The 19,854-nt window shown below is 33.3% G+C and overlaps 2 protein-coding genes across 4 annotated transcripts in view; one reads left to right on the plus strand and one right to left on the minus strand.

Moving 5' to 3' along the window:
- Window positions 1–19,854, plus strand: part of meso18E — a 140,386-nt gene that overhangs the window by 110,821 nt on the left and 9,711 nt on the right. The window contains exons 1-2 of one of the 3 annotated variants that reach the window (XM_075300417.1): window positions 1,592–2,425; window positions 11,336–11,702. In XM_075300417.1, the coding sequence (XP_075156532.1) occupies window positions 11,700–11,702 (3 nt within the window). In that variant the 5' untranslated portion in view covers window positions 1,592–2,425; window positions 11,336–11,699. Of the gene's footprint in view, window positions 1–1,591; window positions 2,426–11,335; window positions 11,703–19,854 lie in introns of those variants that run through there. The other 2 variants (XM_075300419.1, XM_075300418.1) reach the window with 2 other exon arrangements.
- LOC142229835 (solute carrier family 7 member 14) overlaps window positions 1–19,854 on the minus strand; it is a 126,309-nt gene that overhangs the window by 94,217 nt on the left and 12,238 nt on the right. The gene's annotated exons all lie outside the window — the stretch shown is intronic.

Genomic DNA, 19,854 nt, shown 5'->3' on the forward strand with positions numbered 1-19,854 from the left:
TACTATTTTTAAAATACATCATAGCAACAACAACAATCACAATATTAGTAAACCCCATCCGTTTGGTATGTTTGTACATTTACCATATGTATATTAAATCGATGTATGTTTATTTGTTTGTAGGATTGTCGGTATGTGCACAATCATACATCCATGTGTGTATATTTCATAATGAACACCAGAATAAAATTAAAATAACAACAAAACAGCAACACCAACGACAGAAAAATAAAAGTAGAATATTGAAACAAACTGAAATCGTAAGAACACAAAAACATTAAGACTACAAAAAAATATTCTAACCAGACAACAATGAAAGAGCACAATGTACAGTGGAACTAAGACAATTTGAGGCAATTAAAAGTTTGTGAGGCATATTTTATTAAAAAACAACAACGTTTCTTCCCATTAAAGTGACAAATTTGGAGTTTGTTCTTATTTTTTTTTTATTGGACGCCAAATTATATATTGATCGACTGAATATATAAAACAAGTCGAACTTCAAAAAGGCTTCTTTTTAGGAATGAAAATTAAGTATTTTCCCAAGATGGCATATGGAAGAGTCAATTCAGGAATCCATGACATGAATTTCATCCAAACACACACGCTGATTTTTTACTCTCCCAAAGGAAGTTGGCTTGGATGCAAAGATTTTAAACTTAATTTGAAATGATTGTTATTGAATCTGGATCAAAGGCATGGTTTTGATAAAAATAAATATATTTTGAGGAAGCAAGTCGATTTTAAATTTGTATTAAATTTATTTTAATTTAATTTATTTATATTGTCTTATGGACAATATAGGAATTTGCAAAATACGCATCCAAGATTTCATGCGAAAAATTTAAAACTTTCTTTTCATTTGATTTTTTTTTTTTTTTTGATTCTGTATCAAAGAAGTGGTTTTGATTAAATAAAGATATTTTGGGGAAGCAAGCCAATTTTAAATTTTTATTAAATTGATTTATTATTTTTATTATGGACAATGTAGGAATTTCTAAAATGCATATCCCAGATTTCATGAAAAATATCCCATATCCCAGATTTCATGAAAAAAATTGAAAACAAATACATATTGTATACTTTCATTTCTTTTTATTTTATTTTTTTCGGAAATGCTGTCCTTAATTTTTATTTTATTGTAATTTTTAATTGCAGTGATGGTATAAGCTTTTGCGATATCATGTAAAATAAGCTCACTACCATTGGTGGGGACCTATGAACTAAATTAACATAATCCCCACATTCACCACTGTGCGCCAAGTAGACTACTACGAACAACGACTAAGAGCTACAACCGAAGGAAATTAATGTGCAGGGGGTTATTTTTGGGATACATTTATTTTGTGCGCTATAGCTGTAGAACTGTTGCTGCTGCTGTTGGTGTAGTTATATTTTCAAAAATATACACTTTACTCTAGGTTGTTGCTGCTGCTGCTGTTGCCCCCAACTTTTCTTTTCGTTTTTCGTAAGGCGCGCGCACACACACAGGGGCTGAAAACACTAGAAGAGAACAAAATAACACCGCACTGCGGCAGGCGTTGATCGGTGAGCATCGATTGTATTAGTGTGTGGACAACGGTAGATGGTAGTGGTAGTAGTAGTAGTAGCTCTTTCTAGCAAAAGTAGTGGTAAACGACAACGATGGTTTCATAGCCAGTCACAGTCGATAGATATGTGAGCTAACGATCGTTACGTATCTGTTTTTAAGTTAGGAAATCGCATTTTTTTTGTTTCAAAAATAGAAAAGATCGTTGAGAAGAACAAGCGCGCGGTTCCTTAAAATCATACTGAAAATAACAAAACAATAACACAAAACCGCATTGATGCCGGAGAGGGGATATATAAAAATAATATAAGAGGAGAAAACGAAACATAAAAAAATTAAAAGAAATATAAAATGCCATAAACCCTTAAGTGAAAAGAGAAAAAATCACACGCAAATGTTATGTGTGATTAAAAAAGAAAGAAAAAAAAAACACAACAATAAATCTAACTTGTAACTCATCTAGTCCCAGCAGCCGTGGCTGAATTGCATTATCAGAACGTGATCAATAACTACAAAAAAAAATACAGCTACGAATAAAACATCCATCTAAAAAACGCCATCAACAACAACAACAATAATAACAAGGAAAAATATAACAAAAAACGCAATCTCATCAAAAACCAACAAAAAGTCTGACAATCTTTTTTCCTGCCTCCCTCTCTATATATGTACATATACAATACATGTGTTTTATGCTCTCTATAATTTAATTCATTAAAAAATGGCAAAGAACAAACTCGGCTATGAGCTATACTCAACATCATTGTACTTAAATTCAATATAATAATAACAAAATCCATATATCAAGTACCCGCCGGTCCAACCCCTTACAGCCGTAGGAGGACTAAATGCCAAGAAATTAAAAAAAAAACAAACGTAAATATTATTCATCTCTAAAAATTCATACTCTCTCTTACTCTCACATTCATATGTATAAAAGATTGTATCTAACGGTGATGCTCTGACAGTTGTCTCACACAAACAATAGCATGCAACTTTTATTCTAGTGAAAACAAGAACAACAACAACAACAAATTGCAGAAAACTATATAATAATCATAATAATATTAGCCGCACTATCATTTAATTTTTGTAAAATGTTTTTTTATTGTCATTTTGCAAATTTGTTTGTGCAAAAAACTATATATGAGAAAGAAGAAGAACAATATGACGATGAGAAAAATACAACCATGTTTTTGGCACATGTGCTTTGTAATAGACAAGTGAACAGACTCACTTTCGGCTGAACATCTGCTTATTTCTCTCCCTGCAGAAAATCATTCATATTTCCCACATGCCCACGCACACGCTCACACATACATTAGTATACAGATAGTCGCAGAAGACAAAATCCATGTCATTTATGAATGTAAACCGTATAATGTTAATGATTACATTGTGTAAGGAGGGTACATTATATGAGATGGGGACAATGGGATAACTTTACAGAGATCATATTCCCCTCAAACCTTTTTGATAAGATTAACATATATCTCTTTTTTCTGACAAAAACTAAGTTACGGTAGGTTAGTTGAGAACAAGAAATGGAGTTCTCCGTATCATGCCTGGAAATTTTTTGTGCTTTAATTTGTCCCCTCCATTTTAATTTGCTCATATACTCACTCCGCAATGTGCGTGTGGGATCCCATTTAGATCATACACCCCGGGATTGTGTACGTATATTTTGTCACGAAGTTATCAATCGATTTGTTGGTAAACAGAGGGTTAATGGCAAAAGAAATACTAAAAGATGTCTAATATATGAATGAGTAAATGTAACTTTATTAACCCTTATACTACGTTGGGGTCATTTGATGACCCAAATCGTATTTTTCAACACCGCATATCTTACTGTTCGAATATAATTAACAATTTCTATCACTCAGTGCATTAATTGGTAACATATGCTGAATTCATGCTGAGTAGTAAGAACTTTTAATTATAATCCAAAATTAAGAAATTCGGTGATGAAAAATACGACCTAATACCCAACGTAGTATAAGGGTTAACAATAAACACGGGCATTTTCATGTAGCTCACTAAGTTTTAACAGTCAGTTAATAAAAAGTAAATTGCGTATATCTGTCAAAGTTAATAGTCAATATTGAAATCATGGCATGGAATTAAAATCCATTGACTTTGCAAATTGTAAAGCAAAAATCCTAAAACAAAACAAGTATATACGGCCGTAAGTTCGGCCAGGCCGAATCTTATGTACCCTCCACCATGGATTGCGTAGGAACTTCTACTAAATGCTGTCATCCACAATCGAATTACTTGGGTTGCGATAACACTTGCCGATGGCAAGGTATCGTAAAACTTTTTAACACTGTCTTCTAAATTGTAAGTTAGTCCATAAGGGGTATATATTAAACAAAAAAAAAGGCCGATTAAATACGTATATAATTCAGTTTGACAAAATTTTCTATAGAAATAAAATTTTGACCAAATTTTCTATAGAAATAAAAACTTGACAAAATTTTCTATAGAAATAAAATGTTGACAAAATATTCTATGGAAGTAAAATGTTGACAAAATTTTCTATAGCAATAAAATTTTGACAAAATTTTCTATAGAAATAAAATGTTGACAAAATTTTCTATAGAAATAAAATGTTGACAAAATGTTCTATAGAAATAAAATGTTGACAAAATTGTCTATAGGAATAAAATGTTGACAAAATTTTCTACAGAAATAATTGTTTTACAAAATTTTCTATAGAAATAAAATTTTGACAAAATTTTCTATGGAAATAAAATGTTGACAAACATTGCTATAGAAATAAACTTTTTACAAAACTTTCTATAGAAATGAAATTTTGACAAAACTTTCTATAGTAATAAAATTTGACAATTTTTACATGGCTGTTAGAGGCCATATACTAACGAAATGTACCAAATTTCAACCGCATCGGATGACTTTTGCTCCTCCAAGAGGCTCCGGAGGTCAAATCTGGGGATCGGTTTATATGGGAGCTATATATAATTATGGACCGATATAGACCAATTTTTGCATGGTTGTTAGAGACCATATACTAACACCACGTACCAAATTTCAATTGGATCGGATGAATTTTGCTCATCCAAGAGGCTCCAGAGTTCAAATCTGGGGATCGGTTTATATGGGAGCTATATATAATTATGGACCGATATGGACCAATTTTTGCATGCTTGTTAGAGACCGTATGCTAACATCAGGTACCTAATTTCAAACGGATCGGATGAATTTTGCCCCTCCAAGAGGCTCCGGAGGTCAAATCTGGGGATCGGTTTATATGGGAGCTATATATAATTATGGACCGATATGGACCAGTTTTTGCATGGTTGTTAGAGACCATATACTAACATCAGGTACCAAATTTCAATCGGGTAGGATGAAGTTTGCTCCTCCAAGAGGCTCCGGAGGTCAAATCTGGGGGTCGGTTTATATGGGAGCTATATATATTTATGGACCGATATGGACCAATTTTTGCATGGTTGTTAGAGACCGTATACTAACATCAGGTACCAAATTTCAACCGGATCGGATGAATTTTGCCCCTCCAAGAGGCTCCGGAGGTCAAATCTGGGGATCGGTTTATATGGGGGCTATATATAATTATGGACCGATATGGACCAATTTTTGCATGGTTGTTAGAGACCGTATACTTAGACCACGTACCAAATTTCAACCGGATCGGATGAATTTTGCTGCTCCGGAAGGCTCCGCAAGCCAAATTTGGGGACCGGTTTATATGGGGGCTATACGTAAACGTGGGCCGATATGGCCCATTTTCAATACCATCCGACCTACATCAATAACAACTACTTGTGCCAAGTTTCAAGTCGATAGCTAGTTTCGTTCGGAAGTTAGCGTGATTTCCACAGACGGACGGACAGCCGGACAGACGGACAGACGGACGGACGGACGGACATGCTTAGATCGACTCAGAATTTCACCACGACCCAGAATATATATACTTTATGGGGTCTTAGAGCAATATTTCGATGTGTTACAAACGGAATGACAAAGTTAATATACCCCCATCCTATGGTGGAGGGTATAAAAATTAAATTTCCAATACCTCAGATGGATTGTATATCAATAGTACACAATAGGAGCGTAATTGGAGATGTGTGTGGTTTAAGGTCCGCAGATTATGGTGGCCAGTATGAAGTAGGAATAAAGCGAGGAACTTAATTTTAAAGCCATTCATGGTTGACGTGTGCTGAGTTCTGTCGGAGGCGTTCGTCGTCTGGTGGCGAATCGAAGGTGTACATTTTCAGCCGACCTCTTTAGAAAGTAAACCCGAACCTTTTTTGTTCACAAACTGGTCAATTTTAAATTGCATTTCACCGGAGAAAACCAATTCGGTAACTGGCCACTTCCATGCAAGTAAAGCAACTCTTTTCTCCACTCAAACTTTTTTTAAGGGAGTAAAAAATTCATTTCATTTGATTTAACTACAATCCCAGGATTATTAAAAAAATATTTAAAAAAATCTATGCGAATTTAATAACAATTAAGCTAATAACACAAAAAAATATATATAAATTTAAACAAATTAAAATAATAAAAAACAAATTCTCCTTCATTAGTTGCCATTTGACTAAATTATTTTAATTTTATTTAAACCTTTACCCCCCATATGCAAAAAAGCTAAAGAAAACTTCAAGCCTACTTTTACCATATAAATTCATTCGATAAACAGTCAATAAATTGTTTTGCATATAAATTAATCTTGTGGGAGTTAAACATCAAAAACATACCTAAAAACATACCTGATGGACGGCAACGAACTAATATAAGTTGGTAACCTCAACTGGGGAGAATCTCCCAGTGCAAAGCCCATGGGCGTAGGTCATATGTAAGAGGATAAATCTAGGGGAGGAGAGGATTACACAAATTTTAAGTCCGTTTTTAATACATTACGAATACTTTTTCCTCCAAATTTCGAAATGAGTAGTAAGTCGAAGATCGAAGAGAAAACTCCACTTTAATTTTCATAACCGTAGCTTATTAAAATTTCAAGAAAGGGGCCCATTAATTTTTGCCAGAATTTCGATACCGATTTTCGCCTATTTGCACCCGACGGCAACGAACCTAAGTGGGTATACCTACGTAGCCCCCACCGTTGAGCATCCTCCAGTGAAAACCTCATGGGCGTAGCTAATCTGTGAGAGGAGAAAAGTCAAAGGAATCTCTAATATTTTTTAGAATTTCAATACGGTTAATTTCCATTAAGTATAAATAGGTGAATATACTTAATGGCAATTAACCAAAGTGGGTATACGTAGGTAGCCGCATCCTTGGAACATACCCAGAGAAATTCCTATGAGCGTAGCTTATCTGTGAGAGAAGAAAAGTCAAAGGGGGTTTAAGTACGAAAAATCTGTGTTTGTAAAATAATCTTACAGTGTGGTCAAACGCTAAGAGCTGTCGGCAATAATTAAAAAATGTGTATTTGATCACATTAATAACCCAGCAAAAAAATTTGAAAATTGTTCCAAAGGCACAACTTTAAAAGCACTTCAAAAATATCATCCCAAAGATGTTCTTTATTTTAACTACACAGGAACCCAGCAAAAACTGGGTAAGCACTAGTGATTCTTTCAGTAATACCGGTAATCAAAAAGTTACTACTTGCGGTATTACCTGGGATTTAAAAATAATAACTTACCTGTGTAGGCAAAAAGTGATTCTTTCTATTAATACCGGTAATCAAAATCATATCTTGAGGTCCGGGTTCGGCTCTACAGTGGGCACCGTTAATAGTAGCGAAAAGTAGTGCCAAATTACATTTCAGAAAAAATTGCCAATAAAATATACCTTTGTTTTCTAAAGTTGTATAGTACATAATTTATATTAGAAAATAACATCATTGAATAGATCCATGCCGTGGAGCGTGGTATAGTGTGATGACTTACAAAACAACAGGGGAGAGTTCGCACTTTTTGGGTATCTTTATGGTAAAGATATTATTTTTGGAGAGCTGGTATGCTTGCGAAGAAGTAAAGGGTGATTTGTTAAGAGCTTGATAACTTTTTAAAAAAAAAAAAACGCATAAAATTTGCAAAATCTCATCGGTTCTTTATTTGAAACGTTAGATTGGCCATGACATTTACTTTTTGAAGATAATTTCATTTAAATGTTGACCGCGGCTGCGTCTTAGGTGGTCCATTCGGAAAGTCCAATTTTGGGCAACTTTTTCGAGCATTTCGGCCGGAATAGCCCGAATTTCTTCGGAAATGTTGTCTTCCAAAGCTGGAATAGTTGCTGGCTTATTTCTGTAGACTTTAGACTTGACGTAGCCCCACAAAAAATAGTCTAAAGGCGTCAAATCGCATGATCTTGGTGGCCAACTTACCGGTCCATTTCTTGAGATGAATTGTTCTCCGAAGTTTTCCCTCAAAATGGCCATAGAATCGCGAGCTGTGTGGCATGTAGCGCCATCTTGTTGAAACCACATGTCAACCAAGTTCAGTTCTTCCATTTTTGGCAACAAAAAGTTTGTTAGCATCGAACGATAGCGATCGCCATTCACCGTAACGTTGCGTCCAACAGCATCTTTGAAAAAATACGGTCCAATGATTCCACCAGCGTACAAACCACACCAAACAGTGCATTTTTCGGGATGCATGGGCAGTTCTTGAACGGCTTCTGGTTGCTCTTCACTCCAAATGCGGCAATTTTGCTTATTTACGTAGCCATTCAACCAGAAATGAGCCTCATCGCTGAACAAAATTTGTCGATAAAAAAGCGGATTTTCTGCCAACTTTTCTAGGGCCCATTCACTGAAAATTCGACGTTGTGGCAGATCGTAAGTCTATTCATGATGAAATGTCAAAGCATACTGAGCATCTTTCTCTTTGACACCATGTCTGAAATCCCACGTGATCTGTCAAATACTAATGCATGAAAATCCTAACCTCAAAAGAATCACCCTTTACTTTCGACTGCTGATATGCTTGCACGGAAGTACTTTCCTCCAATGTCATGCCCGTGTAAAAGTATTACTACTGATATATGTACGAGGAAGTTGTTACCAATTTGGCGCAGGCATACTTGTACTCATACCTGGTAATAGGAGTTTTTGCTGGGAAGTTCTTTTAATTCAATTTTTATAACTCACATTTTTTCAAATTGTTAATGAATAATTTTAACTTTTTTTGTTTCAAATGTGTTAAAAGAGAGTAAGAATTAATAAAATGATACAAATAATTAAAACTTTGTCGATAAAAGCTAAATCTAATCTAGACCAGGGTTGGCCTGTCACAAACTGTGACTTTTGCGACATACGTTTGCGACGGTATAATACGTATGTCGCAAAAGTCGTAAACCTACTGTAGAAAACCAAATTTTGAATAGAAGAAATCCTGAACATTTTTTAATTTAGTTTGACAGCATTTGCTGTGAGTTTCTGCAGAAATTTGTGAAAGTTTCCCATGGTCAAGCCTATTTTCTTAGGTGGTATCGAAATTCCCGTTAGTGAGTGTGTAAAATACCTTGGAGTTATATTGGACAGGAGACTGAACTTAAAGCTAAGAAAGGACGAGGAAATCCACGGTTACCCTGTACTCGTGCAAAAAGCAATAGGGAAAATGTGGGGACTAAAACCGAAAATTGTGAACATTCCTAAGAATTGAAACTTCTTCGCACCTATCGTCTTGGATATCATCGAATTCGCTGCCTAGCCGACGCGACTAAAGTATTTTCAGTTTGCGACTTTTGTTACTTTTTCTACATTTACGACGCGTATGTGACGTTTACGACGTTTACAACTTTGCGACAGTCGCAAACCTAAAAAAGTTTGATACAGACCATCTCTGATCTAGACAAATTGCGATTTTTTTTAAATATTTGAGGTCAAACGTTTCAGACAAGCGTTAGAATGCATTAAAAACCAAAAAAAAATATTTTTTTTTTTGGCAAAATATCAAAAATTTTTTAATTCACATCCAAACCACTGAAATCGAATCACACCTTAAGAAGTGATGCAAATTCAGTGCAACGGGTGTTGAAATGGTGGACATCCGTCCTATGACAAGCCCATGTTAAATCCATCGCTTCTGCGCCAATTTTGCACCACTTCGGGCATCCAAAAATAACATTTTCACTACCTTTTTGGCGACGCTTGTGTTTGCTGGGATATATCTTGAAAAGCTAGAAACGGGCATTACCTCACCATGTAAATTTCTCCAAGGACCATTTTTTAGGATGACAAACATACACCGAAAAAAAAATCCCGTAGTTAAACTAACCCGAAATTTAACTTATTTTTATTGCAAAAAATATTTGTTTTTAGTTAAAAAAAAAATGTTTTCGAAATTTTCAATGAAATTTCCTTTTTTTTAAGTATGTCTCAAGTATTTTATAAACTAATCATACGAAGAAAAAAATATCACCAAAATATTTCCAATTAAAAAGTTGATTGAAATTGAAAATTTTTTTTCAATTAGTAAATTAATTGATACAATTAACTTTTTAATCAAGATAGAAAAATTAGGTTAATTAAGTCAATAATGGAAAATTTTAAAAATTTTCAATTAAAAAATTATTGTATCAATTAATTTTTTTAATCAAACTCAGAAGACTAAGTGAATTAAAAAAGCAATGGATACTTTTCAAATTTTTAACTAAATTATTATTATTATTAGTTTATTTAAAATCATAATAAATTATGAAAATAAATACAAAAAAAAAATGAAGGCACTAACAACCTAATTTTTAACTAAAATGTATTTCAAACAATCCATTTTTTTTTTCAAACCAAAAATATTAAACAGTTAAGAAATTAATTGAAAATAGATACGTTTTAATGAAAACAATCAATTTTTCAAACAATCAATTTTTTAATCAAACCAAAAATACTAAACAGTTAAGAAATTAATTGAAAATATATACGTTTTAATGAAAAAATTAATTGAGGTTTGCAATCAACTAATTTTTTAATCAAGTTTTTTATATGTCCAATTAAAATTGTCATTGATACTATGATTTTCGTGATTGAAGACATTTCAATTAAAAAATTAATTGGATCAATTAATTTCGTGATCGAATCAGAAAAAAAATGTATGTAGCGTTTTTCATCTAATCAATCTAAAAATCCCCCATCTCCTCTTAAAATTGTAGAATTAAATAGATTCGGTTAGATTTTTTATAACACAGCCCTTTTGAGTAAATCGAACCACATTGCTATAATATGAATATGCAAAATAAATGCAACTGCTTAACTATGAAAACCATTACGGATTATTTTTCGATTAAAATAATTTTAGTTTTGAACTATTTTGCCTTCGAATTGTTGTTGTTATTTAACTTAAAGTTAAGTAGGCTGTCATTCAGTCGTCGGGGTTATTATATGGTCGCTTCATTATAATTTGCCATTTGATGAAAACGCGGTTGCGTTATTTGTTATTGTAGTCCCTCTGAAAAGTTCCTACCAACCCATCGAACCGCCCCATCTATATTCATACGTAATTACGTGTGGACATACGCTATTACATACATACATACGTACGTACATACATTACTCGTTATTATGGGAAAGAGTAGTCTATTTTACCGATACGTTCTTAAGTGTAGACTGAGTGACCGTTATAGGTTGTGTGTTATTCGTTGTCGTCGTCGCCGTCTTCTTCTTCTTCTTCTCATCGGCGTTCTTGTTGTTGTTGGTATTCATTCTTGTTTTCGTATAATTATTTCGAAAGAAATGTACAGTAGCAAAGAAAAAAGAGGCTAAAAGGTTAACTTCTAAATATTAATAGATTCTCTTTTTTATGTTCTTTTTTTTTGGTGTGGTCGTAGGTTTAGTTGATTTTCATTGGTATTATTCGATGACAACAACGGCGATTAATACTAAGCAGTAAATGTAGCAATTGTCGTATAAATTTTGTATTTCAATCGGCAACATTGGGAAGAAGACGTTGGGCTCCTTTCTACGTTTGTATGTGTGTGTACTAATATCACACATAGCAAACATAATGTTTATGTATGCAGTGGACCCAAGTGTCTAATAACTCAACCTTCTATCATTGCTACCGGAGTTATCAACGTTATCAAAGACCTCAACTATAACCTAGCCTAGCTGAAATAACTATCCTTTGGAATAGGAGTCTTGATCATCATCATCATCATCATCTGAAGTTCGCTGGCGATCAAAGATATTGAAATGGTAAGTAAGTCTATAGCATTTATTTTAAATCACATATTGCGATCGCTATCACGGTTGCCACATATAAAATTTTGACAAATTTTTCTATAGAAATAAAATTTTGCTAAAAACAAGTAAGTAAAGTCTAAAGTCGGGCGGGGCCGACTATATTATACCATTCACCATTATGTAGGCGAAAATTTGTGTTACCATCTCCTCCAACTCCTTCAAATTCGTTTGGAGTTATTATCAAGGTTTATATTCCCATATACAAATATTTATATCTGAAACGATTTGGAGACAATTTTTTGTACTTCTAGGCTAGAATTAAACTTAAATCGGCTAACACCCTGGGATGAAACACGATGTTAGTAAAAAACAAGTAAGGAAAGTCTATAGTCGGGCGGGGCCGACTATATTATACCCTGCACCACTTTGTAGATCTAAATTTTCGATACCATATCACATCCGTCAAATGTGTTGGGTGCTATATATAAACGTTTGTCCCAAATACATACATTTAAATATCACTCGATCTGGACAGAATTTGATAAACTTCTACAAATCTATAGACTCAAAATTTAAGTCGGCTAATGCACTAGGGTGGAACACAATTTTAGTAAAAAAAATATGGGAAACATTTAAATCTGAAGCAATTTTAAGGAAACTTCGCAAAAGTTTATTTATGATTTATCGCTCGATATATATGTATTACAAGTTTAGGAAAATTAGAGTGAGTTTTACAACTTTTCGACTAAGCAGTGGCGATTTTACAAGGAAAATGTTGGTATTTTGACCATTTTTGTCTAAATCAGAAAAACATATATATGGGAGCTATATCTAAATCTTAACCGATTTCAACCAAATTTGGCACGCATAGCTAGAATGCTAAATCTACTCCCTGTGCAAAATTTCAACCAAATTGGGCCAAAAACTCAGGCTTCTGGGCCATATAAGTCCATATCGGGCGAAAAATATATATGGAAGCTATATCTAAATCTGAACCGATTTCAATCAAATTTGGCACACATGACTATACTACCAATTGTGCTCCTTGTGCAAAATTTCAAGCTAATCGGGACAAAACTCTGTCTTCTGGGTCCATATAAGTGCATATCGGGCGAAAGATATATATGGGAGCTATATCTAAATCTGAACCGATTTCAACCAAATTTGGCACACATAGCTACAATGCTAAATCTACTCCTTGTGCAAAATTTCAACTAAATCGAAGCAAAAAATTGGCCTCTGTGGTCATATGAGTGTAAATCGGGCGAAAGCTATATATGGGAGCTATATATAAATCTGAACCGATTTCAATGAAATTTGGCACGCATAGCTAGAATGCTAAATCTACTCCCTGTGCAAAATTTCAACCAAATTGGGTCAAAACTTTAGCTTTTAGGACCATATTAGTCCATATCGGGCGAAAGATATATATGGGAGCTATATCTAAATCTGAACCGATTTCAATAAAATTTGGCACACTTGACTATAGTACTAGTTGTTCTTTTTGTGCAAAATTTTAAGCAAATTAGGGTAAAAATCTGGCTTCTGGGGCCATATAAGTCCATATCGGGCGAAATATATATATGGGAGCTATATCTAAATCTGAACCGATTTCTTCCAAAATCAATAGGGATCTATTCTGAGCCAAAACACATACTTGTGCCAAATTTGAAGTCGATTGGACTAAAACTGCGACCTAGACTTTGATTACAAAAATGTGTTCACGGACAGACGGACAGACGGACAGACGGACATCGCTATATCGACTCAGGAACCCACCCTGAGCATTTTTGCCAAAGACACCATGTGTCTATCTCGTCTCCTTCTGGGTGTTGCAAACATATGCACTAACTTATAATACCCTGTTCCACAGTGTGGAGCAGGGTATAAATATGGAAAATATAAAGCTAGAGCAAATTTGATGCAAAAGAGCCCGATAAATCATGGGCAATACATTTGTATTCGAGATATAGAACAATTTGAGTAATATTTACAATTTTTGAAACATTCTACCATATTTCCCCTACTCTGGCGTACATATATATGGGATCTATATCTAAATATGAACCTATTTTGACCAAATTTGACATGCATAGTTAGAATAATAATCCTGCTATCTCAGCAAAACAACGTAAATGGGAGAATAATTTTGGCCTCCGTGGTCACTTGACGATACTATTAAACGTACTCCTTATGCAAAATTTAAAGCAACTCAGGCCAAAATTCTGGCTTTTGAAGTCATATAAGTGCAAATCGGATGAAAGATATATATGGGAGCTATATCAAAATCTGAACCGATTTGAACCAAATTTGGCACGCTTAACGATACTATTAAACGTACTCCTTGTGCAAAATTTGAAGCAAATCAGGTCAAACCTCTGGCTTTTGTGGCCATATTAGTCGAAATCGGACGAGAGATATATATGGGAGCTATATCTAAATCTGAACCGATTTTGCTGATATTTTGCAAATCTTACGAAAACCCCAAAATATTTGGCTGCCCGAAATTTTGAGAAAATACGTTGATAAATACGTTAATTATGACCAGATCGGTGATAAATATATATGGCAGCTATTTCTAAATCTGAACCGATTTTTTTTCACAATCAATAGCGATTGTCTTTGAGCCCATGTAAAACTCTGTACCACAGTAGTGGTGAAGCGTATAATTATATATAGAAATAACATTTTGCAAAAATTAACCATAGAAATAAAATTTTGCAAAAATTATCTATAAAAATAAAAATTTTATAAAATTCTATAGAAATAAAATTTTGACAAAAATTTCTAGATAAATAAAATTTTGACAAAATTGTCTATGGAAATAAAAGTACATACTTTTCTTCTTTGCAGAACATGTTCTATAGAAATAAAATTTTGCTAAAAATTTTATTTCTATAGAATTAAAATTTTGCTACAAATTTTCTATAGAAATAAAATTTTGAAAAAATTTTCTATAGAAATAAAATTTTGAAAAAAATTTCTAGAGAAACAACATGTTGATAAAATTTTCTAAAGAAATAAAATTTTGCTACAAATTTTCTATAGAATTAAAAATTTGACAAAATTTTCTATAGAAATAAAATTTTGACAAAATTTTTTTTAGAAATAAAATTTTGACAAAATTATCTATAGAAATAATATTCTGACAAAATTTTCTATAGAAATAAAATTTTGACAACATTTTCTATAAAAATAAAATTTTGACAAAATTTCTATAAAAATAGAATTTTGACAAAATTTTCTATAAAAATAGAATTTTGACAAAATTTTCTATAGAAATAAAATTTTGACAAACTTTTCTATAGAAATAAAATTTTGGCAAAATTTTCTATAGAAATAAAATTTTGACAAAATTTTCTATAGAAATAAAATTTTGACATAATTTTTTATAGAAATAAAATTTTGACAAAAATTTCTAGAAAAATAAAATTTTGACAAAATTGTCTATAGAAATAAAAGTACATACTTTTCTTCTTTGCAGAACATGTTCTATAGAAATAAAATTTTGCTAAAAATTTTATTTCTATAGAATTAAAATTTTGCGAAAAATTTTATTTCTATAGAAATAAAATTTTGACAACATTTTCTATAGAAATAAAATTTTGACAAAATTTTTCTATAGAAATAAAATTTTGAAAAAAATTTCTAGAGAAATAAAATGTTGACAAAATGTTCTAAAGAAATAAAATTTTGCTACAAATTTTCTATAGAATTAAAAATTTGACAAAATTTTCTATAGAAATAGAATTTTGACAAAATTTGTTATAGAAATAAAATTTTGACAAAATTATCTATAGAAATAATATTTTGACAAAATTTTCTATAGAAATAAAATTTTGACAAAATATTATATAGAAATAAAATTTAGACCAAATTTTCTATAGAAATAAAATTTTGACAAAATTTTCTATAGAAATAAAATTTTGACATAATTTTTTATAGAAATAAAATTTTGAAAAATTTTTCTATAGAAATAAAATTTTGCTAAAAATTTCCTATAAAAATAAAATTTTGACAAAATTTTCTATAAAAATAAAATTTTGACAAAATTTTCTATAGAAATAAAATTTTGCTAAAAATTTTCTATAAAAATAAAATTTTGACAAAATTTTCTATAAAAATAAAATTTTGACAAAATTTTCTATAGAAATAAAATTTTGCTAAAAATTTTCTATAGAAATAAAATTTTGACAAAATTTTCTATAAAAATAAAATTTTGACAAAATTTTCTATATAAATAAAATTTTGACAAAATTTTCTATAGAAATAAAATTTTGCTAAAAATTTTCTAAAAAAATAAAATTTTGACAAAGCAAAGAATGTTCAAGTCCAATCACACTTGGCATGTCGTGATATAAATTACTAGCTCTTAAGAGATTGTCATAGAAATAAGTAAAACTATCACAAATTCATAATAGGCGCTGCCTCCAAGTCGTAATAGGTGCTTCTATTTACGAAAGACGAAACCAGAGCATGTGAAAAGGGTCTTTGATATGGGGCGAAGTTCGTTTAAGTTAAAAATGTATACAGGTAACTTTCTTTTATGACGTACCTACTTCAGAAATTTGTAATAGACACTGTCTCCAGAAATTCGTAATAGGTACTTACGTTAGCTTCGTTTTCCCCCCTCCTTGACAAGCATATTAAAATAAGCTGCGCAAATAAAATAGGTTAAGGGTCTAAGGCTCAACATTTATTAATTTATTAAATTGATTCCCGATAGTTGATCTGATTTTTTCCTCTTGTTATTCAGTAACAGTCCAAATATCCGCTACTAAAACCCAAGGCCATTATTGCTACCTAATGAAAGTCATTTTCTGTCCTCTTTGAACTTCCTATTTTTACTTCTTTTAAGAAAAAAAATACTTTATCTAATTCGGTTTTACCTCTGCCCCTGCGAGTTTTTTTGAAATACCAGTGAGCAATATAATTTCAATTTGTCTTGTGGTCTATAAATATTCATCGTTACCCATCCTGCCATATTTCCACACATAACTGTGCTCTCAGCGGGTAACGCTATTTAATTGTTGTACGACAATAGACCAAAGACTAAAACGACATTATATTTTACTGACCATCACAAATATGTGGTAGCAAGATTATGACTAAAAGCATCCCACACTTGAACGTTGGCAACAAAGTTAGTAATGTAAATATATTTATTAGAATTCGTATTGAATTCGATGTGAGGGATGGGCACAAATATGCAAAGGCATTGGTGGATGAATCTTCTTATATGTCAAGTATATTTTGAGGATTTTTATTTACGTACATAAAGATGGGATAAAATTGTGATATATTGGGGATTAGGTTTAGTTGTAGGAGCAGCCATCATATCCTTATTTAGATAATTTTAGCCGGGGGGCTACAGCGTATCTATCTACAATACATTAACAATATGCAATGGAAAATCTTAAGTAGGTTTTCAAATACTGGGGTGGCTGAGATTTTTCTTGCTATGCTCTCCCCCAGAGACCTTTCTACGATTATGAGAGCCACATAAACTAAAAGAACATCCATTTCCGGTTTTCATCGTTGAACCTACCAAACTTTACTCCAGCTTTTTTAATTGTTCCCAAATGAAGACTCAGATATCCTCAGACAATCAATTATGATTTGATGGGTTATAATTTCTTGGTGTCTCCGCAAATCTTGAAGTATTGTTATGGGCCTAACTTCACTAATTTAGTTTCTCCGTAGTATGAAGATTTCTAAAGATATTCCAAGAGATTCTAGTTCACCTCTAGTTTCGTAGTATATCCCTCTGGGCCAATCACCCATTAAAGGAACTGCTCAGCTATATTGTTGAGAGATTTAGAGTGGTTTTAGTTGATGACTATATGCAGTAGATATGCATCCATCGTTGGGAACATGGTTCACAATTTCTTCTCAAATATCGGTTTTGCTGTGGTTATTGTATAAAGAGGCTCTAGGATTCGAATGCATTATTATAGAATGTTGAAGTGTTGCTGGAAGAAAACGATTGATAGAGTGAGAATAATTTAGGGACCTACATGAAGTTCCAGTAAGCGAGCTGTCTGTACAGAAACCGTCTCACGAATAACCACACTTCGGACATTAATCTTGAATTGTGGGTCCTGAACTGTGAGGTAGCTTTTCAAATACCTAGCGATGGCAGATCGTAGCGATCTAGTGTCTCAACTCGTCTTCCTTCTACGCTAAAGAGAGGAAACAGAGGTATTCCCTCATCCCTTGTATCTCCTTTCATGAGATAGTATGACTCGTGACACCTCTTAAATTGAATCGAATGAATTATGTTTTTCTTCCTAAGCGAGGTTTGTTTTTCTTGGTCCAAATCTCTGGTGTTAGGTTATAGAGGACGAAGCTAACCCTTACAGAAAGGGGGTTGGTTCTCACTTAGACCCTGTTGATCCAATGTGTTTCCTCATAGTTGTTTTTTCCCGTCTTCATCAATCGTATTCAAGTTTCCAGACGAGTTCCAAAATGAGCTTTTTAAGTCTTCCATTCCATAACCTTAATGAAGGCAAGTATATTCTTCAGATTGCAGTTTCGTACATCGGTAATATCCTGAAAGAAAAAGGAGCCCATTATCTTGTTTCTTCTAAAAGATAAATGCTGGACACTGGCACAGAAAATGGTACGAGTCTTCTGTTGCCTCCGGCTCCAGACACCATCTACAAATATCATCAGCCATTAAGCCAATCCTTACCATGTGTTTTCCAAAGTATTTGATACCTAATAGTGATCTCAAATCATCTCTATGTGTTGCCATCAGAAAATCAAAGTTGTAACTTTTTTTGTCGTCCCATATCAGTTTGGTCTGCTCGCAGTCCACAGAGGAAGCCCAATGTCCTTTCGTTGTATTTGACATTGATACTGTAAGTATATAAAGATAGCGGGGGGAAAACATATATAACGATGTTATTCGTTCCGCGTACGCCTTCTTTAGCCAGCACATCCGCCAACTCATTACCCATTATGCCATAATGTCCAGGTACCCAGCACAGAGTAATATTATTCTGTTCAGTGGTAGCTATAAGCTCTCTTCGACAGCGGCTGACTACCTTCGGATTTCCTAAGGCCTTTATTGCTGATGAAGAAACTGATATCGCTTCTGAATATCGAACAGTAATTCTGCAGATTTCGGAATGGCAAATATACTTCAGAAATATGCTGCATCAGCCATTCATTTTATATGAATTTCTAATCCCTAAGTCTTCACAGTAAATATCACTACCAGTGCCTTCAACCACTTTCGATCCATCAGATCTCCAAAATGTTTGCGTCTCTCTTCCCAATCCTCTATAGTTAGTATAATCGATTTCAACTTGCCGTCATATACATACTGAGTCGCCATAAAGTCTGCCCTAATATCTTGCCCAACTGAAGCTCCGATTTCCGTGTGTCTGCATTCCGCGTTTCCGAGCGAGTTCAGGCTATTCAATCTCATGAGTATCAGTTCCGCTTTTTCCGATATGCAGATCAAGTGGGCAGACTCCCATCAGTACCTCTAAAGCTGCGGTGGCTGTTGTACCCGTGCACCAGTCATATAAATAAGGACCATCCTGTTTATTTTGTTGAACTTCTATATATGTATGATTCCGATGGCTCGTAATCGTAGCTACAGCTCTTATAACTGTTGTAAACCGTAAGTGAAAGAGGGAGGGCTTCGTTCCCCAACGTCCACAAACCAGCTTTTGGTACGCATACAGTGCAGTGTAGGTGGTTTTTAGTCTAACAGCTGTATTCTCCATCCAGTTTAGTCTGGAGTCTAAGACAACTCCTAGATACTTAGCCGATTTTGAGAGACTTAATATCGTTGCTCGAAAATGTTGGTCCGGTCCTTTTTCTACCCCTAGTGAAGAACACTAGCTACGTTTTTCTTGGGTTAACTCCTAATCCACACTCATTATATCCGAGATCGTGGCCATAAATTTGCCTGATGTCATTATGACAATATCATATCTATACGCCACTATTTTTATACGTTTGTCGTGCAGAAAAGTCAGAATTTCATCTACTATGAATAGCCCAAGTAAAGACGATATCAACCCCCCTTGTGTTAGTGTGTGAGTAGAGACAGCCTATGTCAATTCCGCCTCCATTCTCTCATCACTTGTACCTCTACTCATGGGATAGATTGATCCATTTTACCTCTTAAATTGCATCTGATGGGTTA

This window comes from Haematobia irritans, chromosome 3 (assembly GCF_050003625.1).
Source record: "Haematobia irritans isolate KBUSLIRL chromosome 3, ASM5000362v1, whole genome shotgun sequence".
Classification (NCBI taxonomy): Eukaryota; Metazoa; Arthropoda; class Insecta; order Diptera; family Muscidae; genus Haematobia; species Haematobia irritans.